General features: G+C 40.5%; 1 protein-coding gene across 7 annotated transcripts in view; it reads right to left on the bottom strand.

Annotated features, from left to right (window-relative positions):
• Positions 1-13,881, bottom strand: part of OSBPL1A (oxysterol binding protein like 1A) — a 231,211-nt gene that overhangs the window by 14,285 nt on the left and 203,045 nt on the right. For all 7 annotated transcript variants that reach the window (XM_046024703.1, XM_046024704.1, XM_046024708.1 and 4 more), the window contains 3 exons: positions 3,575-3,709; positions 2,494-2,591; positions 1,358-1,540 (listed from right to left, as the gene is read on the bottom strand). In XM_046024703.1, coding sequence (XP_045880659.1) covers positions 1,358-1,540; positions 2,494-2,591; positions 3,575-3,709 — 416 coding nt within the window. The remainder of the gene's footprint in view (positions 1-1,357; positions 1,541-2,493; positions 2,592-3,574; positions 3,710-13,881) is intronic.

The raw sequence follows: 13,881 nt of genomic DNA on the forward strand, positions 1-13,881 counted from the left end.
CCATTTTAAATTGGACTGTTAGCTTTTTTGCCATTGAGCTGGAGGAGTTCTTTATATATTTTGGATATTAGCCCCTTATCAGATACAGATTTGCAAAATTTTTCTCCCATTTTGTAGGTTGTTTTCATTTTGTCGATGGGTTTCCTTTGCTGGGCAGAAGCTTTCTGGTTTGACTTAGTCCCATATTTTTTCCTTTTCTTTTCCCCACGCTGTTTTGCTTTGTCTTTCGGTGTTAGACTTAAAAAATCCTCACCAACACCTATGTCAAGGACTTCATCACCTATATTTTCTTCTAGGAAATTTACAGTCCTATATTCAAATCTTTAATCCATTTTGAGCTAACTTGTGTGTGGTGTAAGACAGTGGTCCAGTTTCATTCTTTTGCATGCAGCTAGCTGTCCAGCACCATTAGAAGAGACTATCCTTTCTTCATTTTTCATAAACTGGCCATATAGGCATGGGTTTGTTTCTGGGATTTCTGTTCTGCTCCATCCATCTCATGTGTTTGTTTTTTATGCCAATACTATACTGTTTTCGTTACCATAGCTTTGTGGTATAGTTTGAAATCAAGAAGTATAATGCCTCCAGCTGTGTTCATTCTGAAGATTGCTTTGGCTTTTCAGTATCTTTTATGGTTCCATACAAATTTTAAAATTGTCTGTTCTGTTTCTGTGAAAAACATCACTGGAATTTTGATAGGAATTACACTGAAACTGTAGATTGGATAGTATAGATATACCAATAGTATTAACTCTTATAATCCATGAGCATGGAATTAAGAAAACAATCCCATTTATAATTGCATCAAAAAGAATAAAATACCTAGGAATAAATTTAGCTGAGGAAGTGAAAGACCTGTACACTGAAAACTACAAGACATTAGTGAAAGAAATTGAAGAAGACATAAATAAATGGAAAGATATTCCATGCTAATCTTCCATGCTAATCTTTTTTTTTTCCTACTGCAAAAGAGGAGGACTTTCAAATTTACCTAATGTCTAAGATGGGCCAAATATTATTTCAATAGTTCTCAAAGTGAATTCATTTTAAAGAAAACATTGCCTTGATCTAAAGAAAGTGTTTCTTAAGACCTATCATGGAGTAACTGACTCCATTCTCACTTAAAATAGACACAAATACCATAGTCAAACATCAAGCTCAATTTTTCATACATTCCTAAATTGATAAACAATGGTTACTGCAGTGCTTTCTAATTCTTTTACAGAAAGGTGGATAGTTTACACTGTATGAAAGCTGTTTTTCTCCAGCTTTAGAACAACATTGTTAAGTCTGTGTGCAGGTATATATACTTAAGAGTAGGCATACATGAAGAGTTTAATGACTAGATTTCACTCACTCAAGGAGCTCCAAAGTGATGGTTCCTTTGGGTTCTGCTTCCACACTCTTGCCCCAGAACTTCAGTTTGGGGTAGATTGAGCCATGAAAGATGAAATCATTGTTTAATCCTTCAGCATGAAATGCACTAATGGGTGGGTGATGGCTGACCTGCTCAGAGATGAGTCTGAAACCAAGGTCATCTCTTAAGATAAAAAAATAAAATAAAAAGAAGAAGCAGCATTGTAATTAACTCTTGCCATGCAATGTGTACATCACTGTCATTTCAGTCAAAAGGTGGTATTAAAGTTTTAAACAGGTTCTAGCTACTTGAACATAACAAAGAGGCACATGAATTTGGGCAACCTGCATGAACTGACAATATTAGTCATGCAAGTTTAAAACTTATTCCACTGATATTAAGAAAGGGGAATCTAGGGGCGCCTGGGTGGCTCAGTGGATTAAGCCGCTGCCTTTGGCTCAGGTCATGATCTCAGGGTCCTGGGATCGAGCCCCGCATCGGGCTCTCTGCTCCGTGGGGAGCCTGCTTCCTCCTCTCTCTCTCTGCCTGCCTCTCTGCCTACTTGTGATCTCTCTCCCTGTCAAATAAATAAATAAAATCTTAAAAAAAAAAAAAAAAAAAGAAAGGGGAACCTAAGTGTCTCTGCCCTTTCAAACAGCTACAATACAAATGATATCAAGACTTAGCAGAGATGAAAAGGATTCAGAAAAACTAAAGCCAAATGGATTCCCTAATTGTGGAAGAAGCAGGCTACAGTAGGCATACAGCAGGCACAGAGTTATACCTGTAGATGCATTCATTGTCTTTATGCCAACAGTATAAATCTGTTAATATATATTAAATGGGTATTAAAAAAACTCCAATATTTTATGATCTATAGAAGGAGAAAAGAATCACTAATTCCACATGATCAGAAATCCCAAAATCCTTGTATAATCATTTGTCATAATGGTGCATTTCATATGTGTCCACATTTTTTACATAGTCTATAAAACCGAACAAACATCAAAACTGTTAACTTGCTCCAAGTAATGCAAAATGTCGGTAATATTAAAAATATATACATTTTTTCCCTGTTCATCTCAAAAGCTAAATAAATCATACAAAACCCATCTCAAAAAGTGAAAGATCTTTACCGAACTAATTCATAGGTCTCTCCCAGAAGTGGGTTGAAAGGCTTTCCAGTGCGTTCCCACTGAGAAGCAACAGCAGACACGGCAAATGCAGCTACACACTGTGGAACAGAGCATTAGAAGTTAAAAATAGCCTAGCTTGCTCCCCATTCTTTTAGGGCCGGAAATTTTGCTGAAGAGTGTAATTTACAAAATTATTTTGAGGAGCTTAGTTGTTTGGATTTTTAATACAGCTCTAGCAACTTAATATGCCAGTGTGGGCATTCAAAATGAAAATTACCGAGTCTCTTGCTCTATTCATTCTGAGCCATATGGTTTTTATAACACCCTAAGAGTGCTACAAATTCTCTCAAAAACTTTTAAAAAACCCTCAAACCCCAAATCACTTTTAATTCTCTTAAAATTTCTAAAAAGTACAACATTTTTAGTATAGGGAAAATGAGACATAACTGAACACTGGTATCAAGTCTCATAAGGTTGGGAAAAGCCGACTGATAGAAACAAAAGACCAGAAAGATTCCCTTTAGAATGCCATGGCTTTGCCCGAAGGAGAACAGTGTGTCTATTCTGCTCCGCATGTACCTGACCCATCCACACACACCACGGAAACATCTTGTACCAAAAACAAAATTAAGAAGTGCAATTCCTTGTTGTCTTTTGTTTTAACCTGTGACAGTGTGTATATTTCTTACATACATAAGCACATATATGTATTTGTGTGTGTGTGTGTGTGTTCCTTTTTGGAAAACAGTCTAAGAAAATCTGAAAAAAGAAAAATTAAGCTTTTTCCCTCAACACGATACTATTTTCTAAAATGGAGACTCAGCTCACTAACATCCAGATTTGGTTACTGACCGACCACCTTCTGTTTCTCTTGCAATTGTCACTGGTCTTTCCACCATGGTGGCACTCTGACTGGAGGACAGCAGTGGAGGGAATGCAAAGGACACTCCAAACACTCTCTGGGAAACACATTTCCCAAGCTCCCACTGGACTGAACACAAATTCTGTTTGTGTTTTGCGGGGTGAAGGTAGCAGAGAAGTCTCTTATCTCACGCCCTTTCAGTGTGTGTTTGACACATACCTGCATCCTTTCGACAGAATCAGAGAATGAACTGGCTTTGTGGATGAGGTATGTATGCTCCATATATTCGGTGAGTCGCTGCAGGAAGCTCAGAGGCTCATTAAATATAACCGGCATGGTGATCTTGGACAGTTCCTATTTCACAAGAAAATGGAAATAGTGATGTCCCGTGGACTTGGCAAACTTACCTGCTGTCATATTTACCTAACATGTTCTTGGGAAGGAAGTAATAGAAAACAATAGCCCATGGAATTTAATTACTATCCGTTCAATTTCACAAATCTTCCCAGAGCACCTAACAATATGGAGTATATTGTTCCAGGCATGGAAGGAAACACAAAGACTACCCAAACATTCTCCTTGACTTCGAGGAGCCCACAATCTGGTGAGCATTAGATGATGAGGAGTAAAAAATCTGCCTTAGACAGAATTAGGAAATGGGATAGAAAGGTGATGTGCACACAAAAAACAAAGATCTTCACAGTGAACTAATGATCAGTGATATGCCATTTTTGTGCTAATTTTCCAAAAGAAATTTCAGACTGTTTTTGAACAACACTGAGGTTTCCTGAGCACTCTACTACACTTTGTGGACTCGGTTCTAGAAGGCTATAATGCATTTTATAGAACAGGTTTTAAATTCTATCTGCTAGAATGACACAATCACAACAGACTTCCAAACATAATGTAATGACTGGGGTGGGGGGGCGTGTCTCTGACTTGACATGTTCAAGTCTGTATACCCCATCCTGCCAGCAAACAACTGCAACATTAGGTCTTTAAAAAATTCTAGGGGGACGCCTGAGTGGCTCAGTGGGTTAAGCCGCTGCCTTCGGCTCAGGTCGTGACCCTGGGGTCCTGGAATCGAGTTCCACATCGGGCTCTTTGCTCAGAGGGGAGCTTGCTTCTCTGCCTCTGCCTGCCGCTCTGCCTGCTTATGTGCGCGCTCTGACAAATAAAATCTTAAAAAAAAATCACTAGGTAACAAATTTATCTAGGTATTCTCTAGAATATTCTGCTGATCTTCCCAACCTTCCACCTACCATTATTTACTTTTTGTTTGGAAATCAGGTCTTTCATAAAAAGTCTGGGGACTAAACCTATGTGGGTCATGTGACTATTCCCAAGGCTTGAATGCCACCTGTCTTATCTCTGACTTTTTACTCCTCAACATCCACATTCTTACTGACCTGCACCATTAAAAACAATGTAACCTTCACAGAGCAGAAGCTCATTCATTACCATAAAATACTGCAGAATAGACAGACATGTAGCAGCTCAGTCTGATTAAATAGTAGGTTTCTAATTCTGGGGAGACCCGGGGAATAAGAATCTAGAAAGAGATCAAGAAAAGAAGGCTGCACTATGTGTACTTTGAGATCTTATTAACTCCAGAACTTCACTGTTGTACGCAGGTCAGAAAACTGGGACTACCAAAGTTTATCTTGTTGCGATGGCTCAGGCTCTCTTCCTTCTCTGAAAAAATACCTTCCCTGGTTATTTTCTTTAATACAACAAGACAAAACAAAACACTAGTAGAGGAACATATAACTCTAGGTATAAAATTTAACAAGAAGGAAGTAAAAACATGAAAATGCTCCTTCCCCCAGAGACAAAGCAGATCAACAGTGTGGGATGCACTGCTATGTACTTAACACAGCGATACAATAAATGCAGGGAACGTCGATATCTACATTTAACAATGGACAGACCATCCAGATAGACAATCAAAAGGGAAACAATGGACTGAAATACTATGTTAGATCAGACAGATCCCAGAGACATACATAGAACATTCATTCCACTGGATAGTAGCAAAATATACATTCTTTTGAAAGGCTCATGGAACATTCTCCAGCACAGATTATTCACTAGGCACAAAATAAGTCTCAGTAAATTTAAGAAGATTCAGATGACATCAAGCAACTTTTCTCATCAAAAGAGTATGATATTAGAGATGAACTACAAGAGGGACATCTGGGTGGCTCAGTTGGTTAAGCATCTGCCTTCAACTCAGATCCTGGGGTTGTGGGATTGAACCCAGCATCAGGCTACTTGCTCAGCAGGGAGCCTGCTTCTCCCTCTGCCTGCTGCTTCCCCTATTTGTGCTCTGACAAATAAGTAAAATCTCTTAAAAAAAAAAAAAAGAAATGAACAAGAAAAAAATGGGAAAATATACAAATATGTGAGATATAAAACACACTACAGAACAAATGGGTCAAAAAAGAATTAAAAGGGAAAAAATCAATAAATATCTTGAGTGAGGCAAATGAAAATGGAAATACAATATGCCAAAACTTGTGGGATGCAGCAGAAGCAACTCTGAGAGGGAAGTTCATAGCAATAAATGCCTACATTAAGAAACAAGAAAGATCTCACATAAAAAGCCTAACCTTATACTTCAAAGAACTAGAAAAAGACAAACTAAGCCCAAAGTTACTAGAAGAAAGGATATAACAAAGATCAGAAGGGAAATGAATGAAATAGAGACTAAAAAGATAATAGAAAGGATCAATGAAACTAAGAGCTGGTTCTTTTGAAAAGATAAGTAGACAAACCTTTAACTAGACTCATCAAGAAAAAAGAGAAAAGACTCAAAAGTTATAAATGGAGAGACATTACAACTGATACCATAAAAATACAGAGGATCATATAGGCAAAACGGGTGAAGGAGAGCGGGAGACAGAGATTTCCAGTTATGGAATGGGTAAGTCATGAGGGTAAAAGGTACAACAAAGGCAATGTATCAATGTAATAGCACTGTGAGAGATCATAGCTACATTTGTGGTGAGCATAGCATAATATAGACTTGCTGGATCATTATGTTGTACACCTAAAACCAACACAACACCGTGTATCAACTACAGTTCAATTAAAAAAAAAAAACATGAAAGGATGCCTGGGTGGCTCAGTCAGTTAAGCATCTAACTCTTGATTTCGGCTCAGGTTATGACTTCAGGGTCATGAGAATGGGCCCTGCTCTGGGCTCCACACTTAGTCTGGAGTCTGCTTGAGATTTTCTCTCTCCCTCTTCCTGTCCTCCCCCCTACTTGTGCTCTTTCTAAAATCAGTCAGTCAGTCAGTCAATCAATCTGTGAAAAAAAAAAAAAAAAAAACCCTCACACATGGAAAAAAAGAGGCTCATAAGAAACTACTATGAGCAATTACATGCCAACACAAATGAGAAAACCTAAAAGAAATTGATAAATTCCTAGAAATATATAATCTATGAAGACTGAATCACAAATTAAGAGAAAATCTGAACAAATTATCCATAAGGACATTGAAGCAATAACTAAAAGCCTGCCAACAAACAAAAATCCAGGATCCCGTGACACTACTGGTAAATCCTGTTAGACTGTACTTCTCAAACTCTTTAAAAAAAAAACTGAGGAAACACTTCCAAACACATTTTATGAAGGCAGCATTATCCCAATAACAAAACCAGACAAGGATACCACAGTGAAAAGAAAATCGTAGAGCAGTATCTCTTATGAGCACAGATGCAAAAGACGTCAACAAAATATTAGCAAACCAAATGCAAAAGTACATTAAAAGGATCATATAGCATGATCATGTGGGATTTATTCCTGGGATGCAAGATGGTTCAACACCAAAAATCAATGTGATACACCATATTAAAATCAACGATTAAAATCATATGATCATCTCAATAGATGCAAACACTGCATGTGACAAAATTCCACATCCTTTCATGATCAAAACTCTCAACAAAGTGGGTAGAGAGGGAATATACTCAACATAATAAAGGCCATTTACGACAAGCCCACAGCTAACATCTTGCTTCCTAGGTAAACAGAATACACCACACATATATGTGTGGTAAATCCACACATATATGGATTGATTTTTGACAAAGAAGCCAAGAATATACAATGGAGAATAATTTCCTCAATACATGATGCTAGGAAAACTGGACAGCCACAGGCCAAAGAATGACACTAGATGACTATCTTACACCCTTCACAAGAGTCAGCTCAAAATGGATTAAAGACTTTAACATAAGAACTGACACCATAAAACTACATGAAAATATAAGGGGTAAACTCCTTGTCATAGGTCTCATGACTTTTTTTTAATCTGCCTTCAACAAAAGCAAAAGTAACAAAAGCAAAAACAAAAAACTGGGATTATATCAAATGGAAAAGCTTCTGCAGCAAAGAAAGTCATCAACAACATGAAATGGCAACCTACAGAATGGGAGAAAATATATATAAATCATGTACCTGATAAGAGGGTAGTATCCAAGAGCGATATATATATATATATGTATGTATGTGTATGTATATGTGTATATATGTGTGTGTGTGTATATCTTCCAACTCAATAGAAAAAAGATGACGTTCAAATGGCCCATAGATACATGAAAGGTGCCCAATATGACTACTCATCAGGGAAATGGAAATCAAAACTATAGTGAGACACCACATGACATCTGTTTTACATCTATAAAAGAGATGAATGGCTGGCAATGATGTGGAGAAAAGGGATCACTTATGCACTACTAATGGGACTGTAAAGTGGTACAGACACTATGGAAAGCACAGTGGAGGTTCAAGAACTTAAAAATAGAACTGCCATATGACCCAGCAATTCCACTTCTGGATATTTACCCAAAGAAATGAAAACACTAACTTGAAAAGACATCTGCACCCTCATGCTCATTTGAGCAGTATTTATAATAGCTAATATGGAAACAACCGAAGTATCTAGCAAAAGATAAATGGATCGAGAAAATGTGATTACTGTGGTCAAGAAAATCACACACACACACACACACACACACACACACACACACACAGAGGAATATTATTTCGCCTTACAAAAGAAGACAATCTTGCCATCTTGCCATTTGTGATAACATGGATGAACCTGGAGGGCATTATGCTAAGTGAAATAAGCCAGACAGAAAGACAAGTAACTCCATAGTATCACTGTATCACTGACATGTGGAAAACAAAACAACAAAAACAAAATAAAAATATGAAAAAGGGCAAATTCCAGAAACACAGTAGGGACGTGGTTGCCAGGGGCTGTGGGTAGGCAGTATCGGGAAAGATTGGTAAAACAGTACAATCTTACAGTTATAAGATGAATAAGATCTGAAGGTCTAATGTGTAACATAGCAACTATAGTTGATTAGCCCTGTTTTGCATAAACAAAATTTGGTAAGAGTAGAGAATTTAAATGTTCTCACAGGAAAAAAAGTACCGAGGTGACTCACGTGTTAATTAACTCAAGGGGTTCCTTTCACAATGTATACCATATCCAATCACCGTGACGTATACTTTCAATATCTCGCAATTTTGTCAGCTACCCCTCAGAGAAAATCTCTTCTCCAGCAAACTTACAGCACAGAATATGCATTAGAAATTAACATTTTTCAGCAGATCTTTGAATCTTATTTAGCGTCTACTAGGCGCCAGATACTGTTTTAGGCACTGGGTTCAAAGACCTGGCAGGACCAACCCTGACCTGGAATGCCCTGCTCTCATCCCTCAACTCTTGTACATCCTACCCGTATTTCAAGGCCCAGCCCAAGTCTCTCCTCTTCAGCCATTCTGGGGCTCATTGATTTCTCGCTTCCTCCAGCTCCCAGAGGACCAGACCCTAGATCTCACCATTTAGCCCTTGATCGCATGGGAGACTTCCCGCTGCTGTGTCCGCTCCCCTTGCTAACTCTGCAGTAATACAGTTCCCCGGGGGGAGGAGAGTGCCTTAGATGCCACACCCTGCCGGAGCCCCTACCCGACACGCTGCTCTGCAGTTCCTGTGCCCACTGACCTCATGCCTAGTCAGGCATTTATCACAATGCGCTAGACTTTCCTGACTCCTACACTGGGATACAAGCTCCTTGAAGTCAAACCCTCTTTCTAATGATGCACAATAGTTCACATGGCAAAACTTGAGAAAAGGGAGGTTACAAAGCAACATGTTCACCAGTAGGTTTTATAGACCTAGAAACAAATTCCAGAAGGTCTCGGCACCAACTAGTGAACAGCTGTTTCCTTGAGGAGTGGGCAGTAAGGGGATCTGAATTACTTCTTTACGCTTTTCTGTGTTCTCTAAGTTTCCTACAATGGACAAGCATTGCTCTTTTAATCAGCAGTCAAGCAGGAGATTTATTTCAAAGTCTAATACTTTCAGCCTGGCAAAAGGAAGTGAACAAGCTTGCGCCGCGGCAACTGGGACCGCCTTACAACACACACGCTGACCCGTTAGTCATAAAATGCACAAGAGGGAAATGAGATCTAAGCAGCAGAAGGGAAAAAGAGCAACAAAATCTGCTCAGGTTAGTCCAGTCCTAAGTGGCGACACTAAAGGGGTTTGAAGAGTGAGTCCTGAAGAGAAAGCAGCACGGTGGCTGCCGGGGGCTGGAGAGCTACAGGTGACACTGGGTATGAAGTGTCCCTTCTGGAAAGGCTGGCCGGTAGGTGGGGACAGCTGCACAACAGAGTGAAGGCACGAACTCCACGGAACGGCATGCTCAGAAATGGTTAAGATGGTACATTTTATGAATGGGCTCTAAGATCAAAGGACCCTTGCTACCTCATGCTTGTGTCACCTGGAGTAAGTCCCTCACCTCTCCCCAAATGGGGCATTTCATTGTGTGCCTCACAGGGCTTGTAAAGGTTAATTCACATATGACACTTAGAAGAGCAGCAGGCATACAGTAAGTGAGCAATAAACGTTAGCTATTATCATTAAGAACACATGTGAGCATGCCAGGTCCAAAAAGATGCACAGAGGCAAGGGGGCCTCAAAGAGTAGGATACTTCACCCTGTCACCTGGGACACTGAGCTGTAGAAAAGCTACTCAGAAGGCAATATGGCTTCCAAGTATTTTTTTTTTTTTTAAGATTTTATTTATTTTAGAAAGAAATAGTGCAAGTGAGCAGGAAAGGGAGAGACTCTTAAGCTGACTCCATGACCAGAGCAGAGTCCCATACAGGGCTCGATCTCACGACCCTGAGATTACGACCTAAGCCGAAATCAAGAGTCAGAGGCTTAACTGATTGAGCCCCCCCAGGTGCACCCTGTCTTCTGAGTTCTGGCTTTGGAGGGGGAGGGAGTGAAGGAGAGGACACCTCCCGGAGCCCCAGCCAGGACGGACGGCTGCAGTCCCGTGGGAAGGCTCGGCTGGCTGGCTGCTCCATCCAGTCACCAAGAAGACAGGGTTCACCAGGGGGACGACTCGAGCCCTCTCCTTCGACGAGTGTGTGACCCACACCGTGCTGTACGTGTTCTCTACGTTTCACTCTATCATGTACAACAGCAGGGTGAGACTTCATTACAGGAAGGAAGAACTCTATCGCTAAGCTGGATTGTGCATTTTTTTTTAACCCCAAATAGCACTAGGAGGACAAAATACTCCCTGAGGCAGATGTGTTCGAGGGGACAGCATGTTTGCCTGCGCCGAGTTACAGCGGATGGGATGAGATTCCTGGCCTAGGGGCTTAATCTTTCATCTCGAAAGCAACACTAGGTGCGCTACATCTCCTCACATAAATCCTCCCAGGGAAAATACCCAGGCAAGGATGGGACGGGCAAGGACCTGCTGGCCGCTGGCTGCTCAACATAGCTGGCCAGGCTTCACAGGAGTTACAAGCCAGTGAGAGAGGGCGAGCTACAGACTGAAGACCAAGGCACAAGGGATAGGGTTTACCATCAATTCAATGGGTGAATTATTTTTAATCATTTGAAAAGCTCCTAAAATTCTTAAATAAGCTTCTTTAAATCCAGTGTTGCAATCCAGAATGACTTAAGCACCTTCTTCCTACTTCTTTTAGTAACTCAGAATGTATGCATTTTTAAGGAACCAAAAAGGGCCAACATCTGGGCCCAACTAACAGAGGAGTACAAAGCAAAGAAAAAGACCCTGGAGAACATATACACATAAATCCAGTCCAAGATAACACCCTCAACCCCCTAAGAAGAGTATTAAAAAGCTATTTTAAAATATAGCAATGGACTTACAATTTTATTGGTTCTATTAGTCAAATTATTTTAAAGTAATCTTACAATAATTTTAATTGTTAAAATCTACAGTTCTCTAGATATGTAATGAAAAACTCAAGTGACGCAAACTATATTTTGTTCTGTCTTGGAAATTTTTACTTCCCATATAATAGTCTGGTATTGGACTCTCTCGATACTGTATATAACTAATTAGTACTGTGTAGATTCCAACAATAGGAAAAGAAACAACACACAATATGAGGGTCAAGTTTCAGGAAGAAACATTAGCTGGACTACTTTTATCACTGGGATCATCAGTCAGCTGGAAAAATTAAATATTTATGCCAGGGAGTTCCACCCTGTGACCCAGCTAAAAACAAAGTTTAAATTTATCCATGCAAATTAATAGCAACCAATGATGAAACTGAAGAACCTCTTAATTGCAATTTCTCATCAGCTGACAAACTGAGAATTTTAAAAAAAAAAGAGGGAGAGAGAAGGAAGCTTCATCACTTAAGCATTACTTAAACAACCTGAAAGCAAGGCCAAGTTTGACCCCAACTAAAATGGATAACATTTTATGTATGTAAAGTCTAACACTGTAACAATCAAATGTGCAAATATTTAAGATCTGGGTTACCCAGAGAAACTTAATTTAGGTCTTAGGCTAAATCTGTCTGCTCATTTGCCCAAGTGGCCAGCTTGCAGGCAGAGTCCTCACCCAGGAGTGTGACCCGAGCACTAAGTGGGTTTCTAGACTCTTCAGTGATGGTCAAGTGCTAGCTGCAGTCCTGGCTCTGTTCCTTGGACGTGCCTTCTGCAAGATGAAGCTGGCACTGGATCTTTCCTTCACGACACCCCCCACCCCCCACAGACCTTCCATAGCTACCAAGGGTGTGAAAATTCATCCCTCTTACATCTAAGGGCTTTGGAGGGTCAAAGTCTCTTTCACATCTGCTGCTGCTCGGTCCCCTCCCTCCATAAGATGTCTACCATCTACTAGGTTATCTTGCACGAGAGGTTCTTGCTGTCTGAATACCACTGATAAGCCCAAAGCAGTCACACGAAGAACTCACAAGAGAGTTCCCTTGGGACTATCTGGATGAGTGGTCTGGAAAAAGCCTGCTGCCCTCATATCTTCCACTGCTACTTTCAGCACTGTTCCTCAACTCTCACAGACCAGGCCAAGGGGAACGCAACAGGGGAACAAGGGGAAGATAACACAGCCAGAAATGAAGGAACTATGGGGCAGGAAACAGGTGTGTCTTTGTGTATGAACTGAACCACACTCTGTGAACCTTGGTGCAAACCAATGGTAAAAACAAAGAAAAGGACCAGAAAAGCTATGAGAAAGACAAACAGAAAGATATTCCTTTCCCATTCTTCCTGTCTGGTAGCTGAGTCTTTGCAGACTTGGAGGGACAGCCACTATGCAGGAACGTGGAAGGACGACAGACGCACTGGCTGAAGTTGGGACTGGATCTCACTGTATTCCCTAGAGATGAAGTCACAGAGACTGTCCCTTAGCCACATGGGCCACACGCTTGAAGGAAGCCTGTTTCCAGGTGCTCGGCCTCCACAGGCACTCTGACCTTGTCGGTGGCAGGCCCAAGCAGACGCCTGCACTGGATGTCCTGCTGTTTCACTTTTCCCACTTCCCCTTTTCCAACTACCCTGCTGCGATAAGGGGTGGGGGAGGATACCTCCCATCACCTTGAATCATAGTATAGGATTCTTGCCCTGAAATGTAAAACTCTGCAGGGCACCAAAAGGAGGGAGGGTTAGAAGTACAGTGCTGGGATCAGGGAAGCCACTTTTAACTGAGGCCCCATTAGTCTGAACTCAGGCTCCATGACTTTTTTCTGTTTCAGTTAAGGCAAAGACCTGACATCAGAAATGGGGCCTTCTAGCCATTTCTACCATATTGGGATATTCTGACTTCAGATCATCACCAAATGAGGTGGTAAAGATGCTAGGTTTTGTTTAACTACTTTGCTATTTCTGATCCCTGTCTCTCAAGGCAGTGTTAACAATGCACCAGATTGTATCTAGGTCTGTATTGATCTTAGATTTAGAACTCAAGAGTAGGACAGCTGTCACAGTACATATACTAACATATTTATCTGACCCCAAAATAATATCACACTCCTGACAGTTGACCTGGGCTGTGTCCGAGCGCGGTCTGGCTCCGCGGCCATGTGGCAGGCCCCCGCATCAAGCAAACGAGCTGAATCTGTGGCTTTGAGGGAAACATTTTACAGCTCATGCTAAGATGAAAGTTATTATATTGACACAGGTGTTTCAGTGAAAAATATTTCCATTTTCTC

Source organism: Meles meles, chromosome 12, assembly GCF_922984935.1.
Source record: "Meles meles chromosome 12, mMelMel3.1 paternal haplotype, whole genome shotgun sequence".
NCBI lineage: Eukaryota > Metazoa > Chordata > Mammalia > Carnivora > Mustelidae > Meles > Meles meles.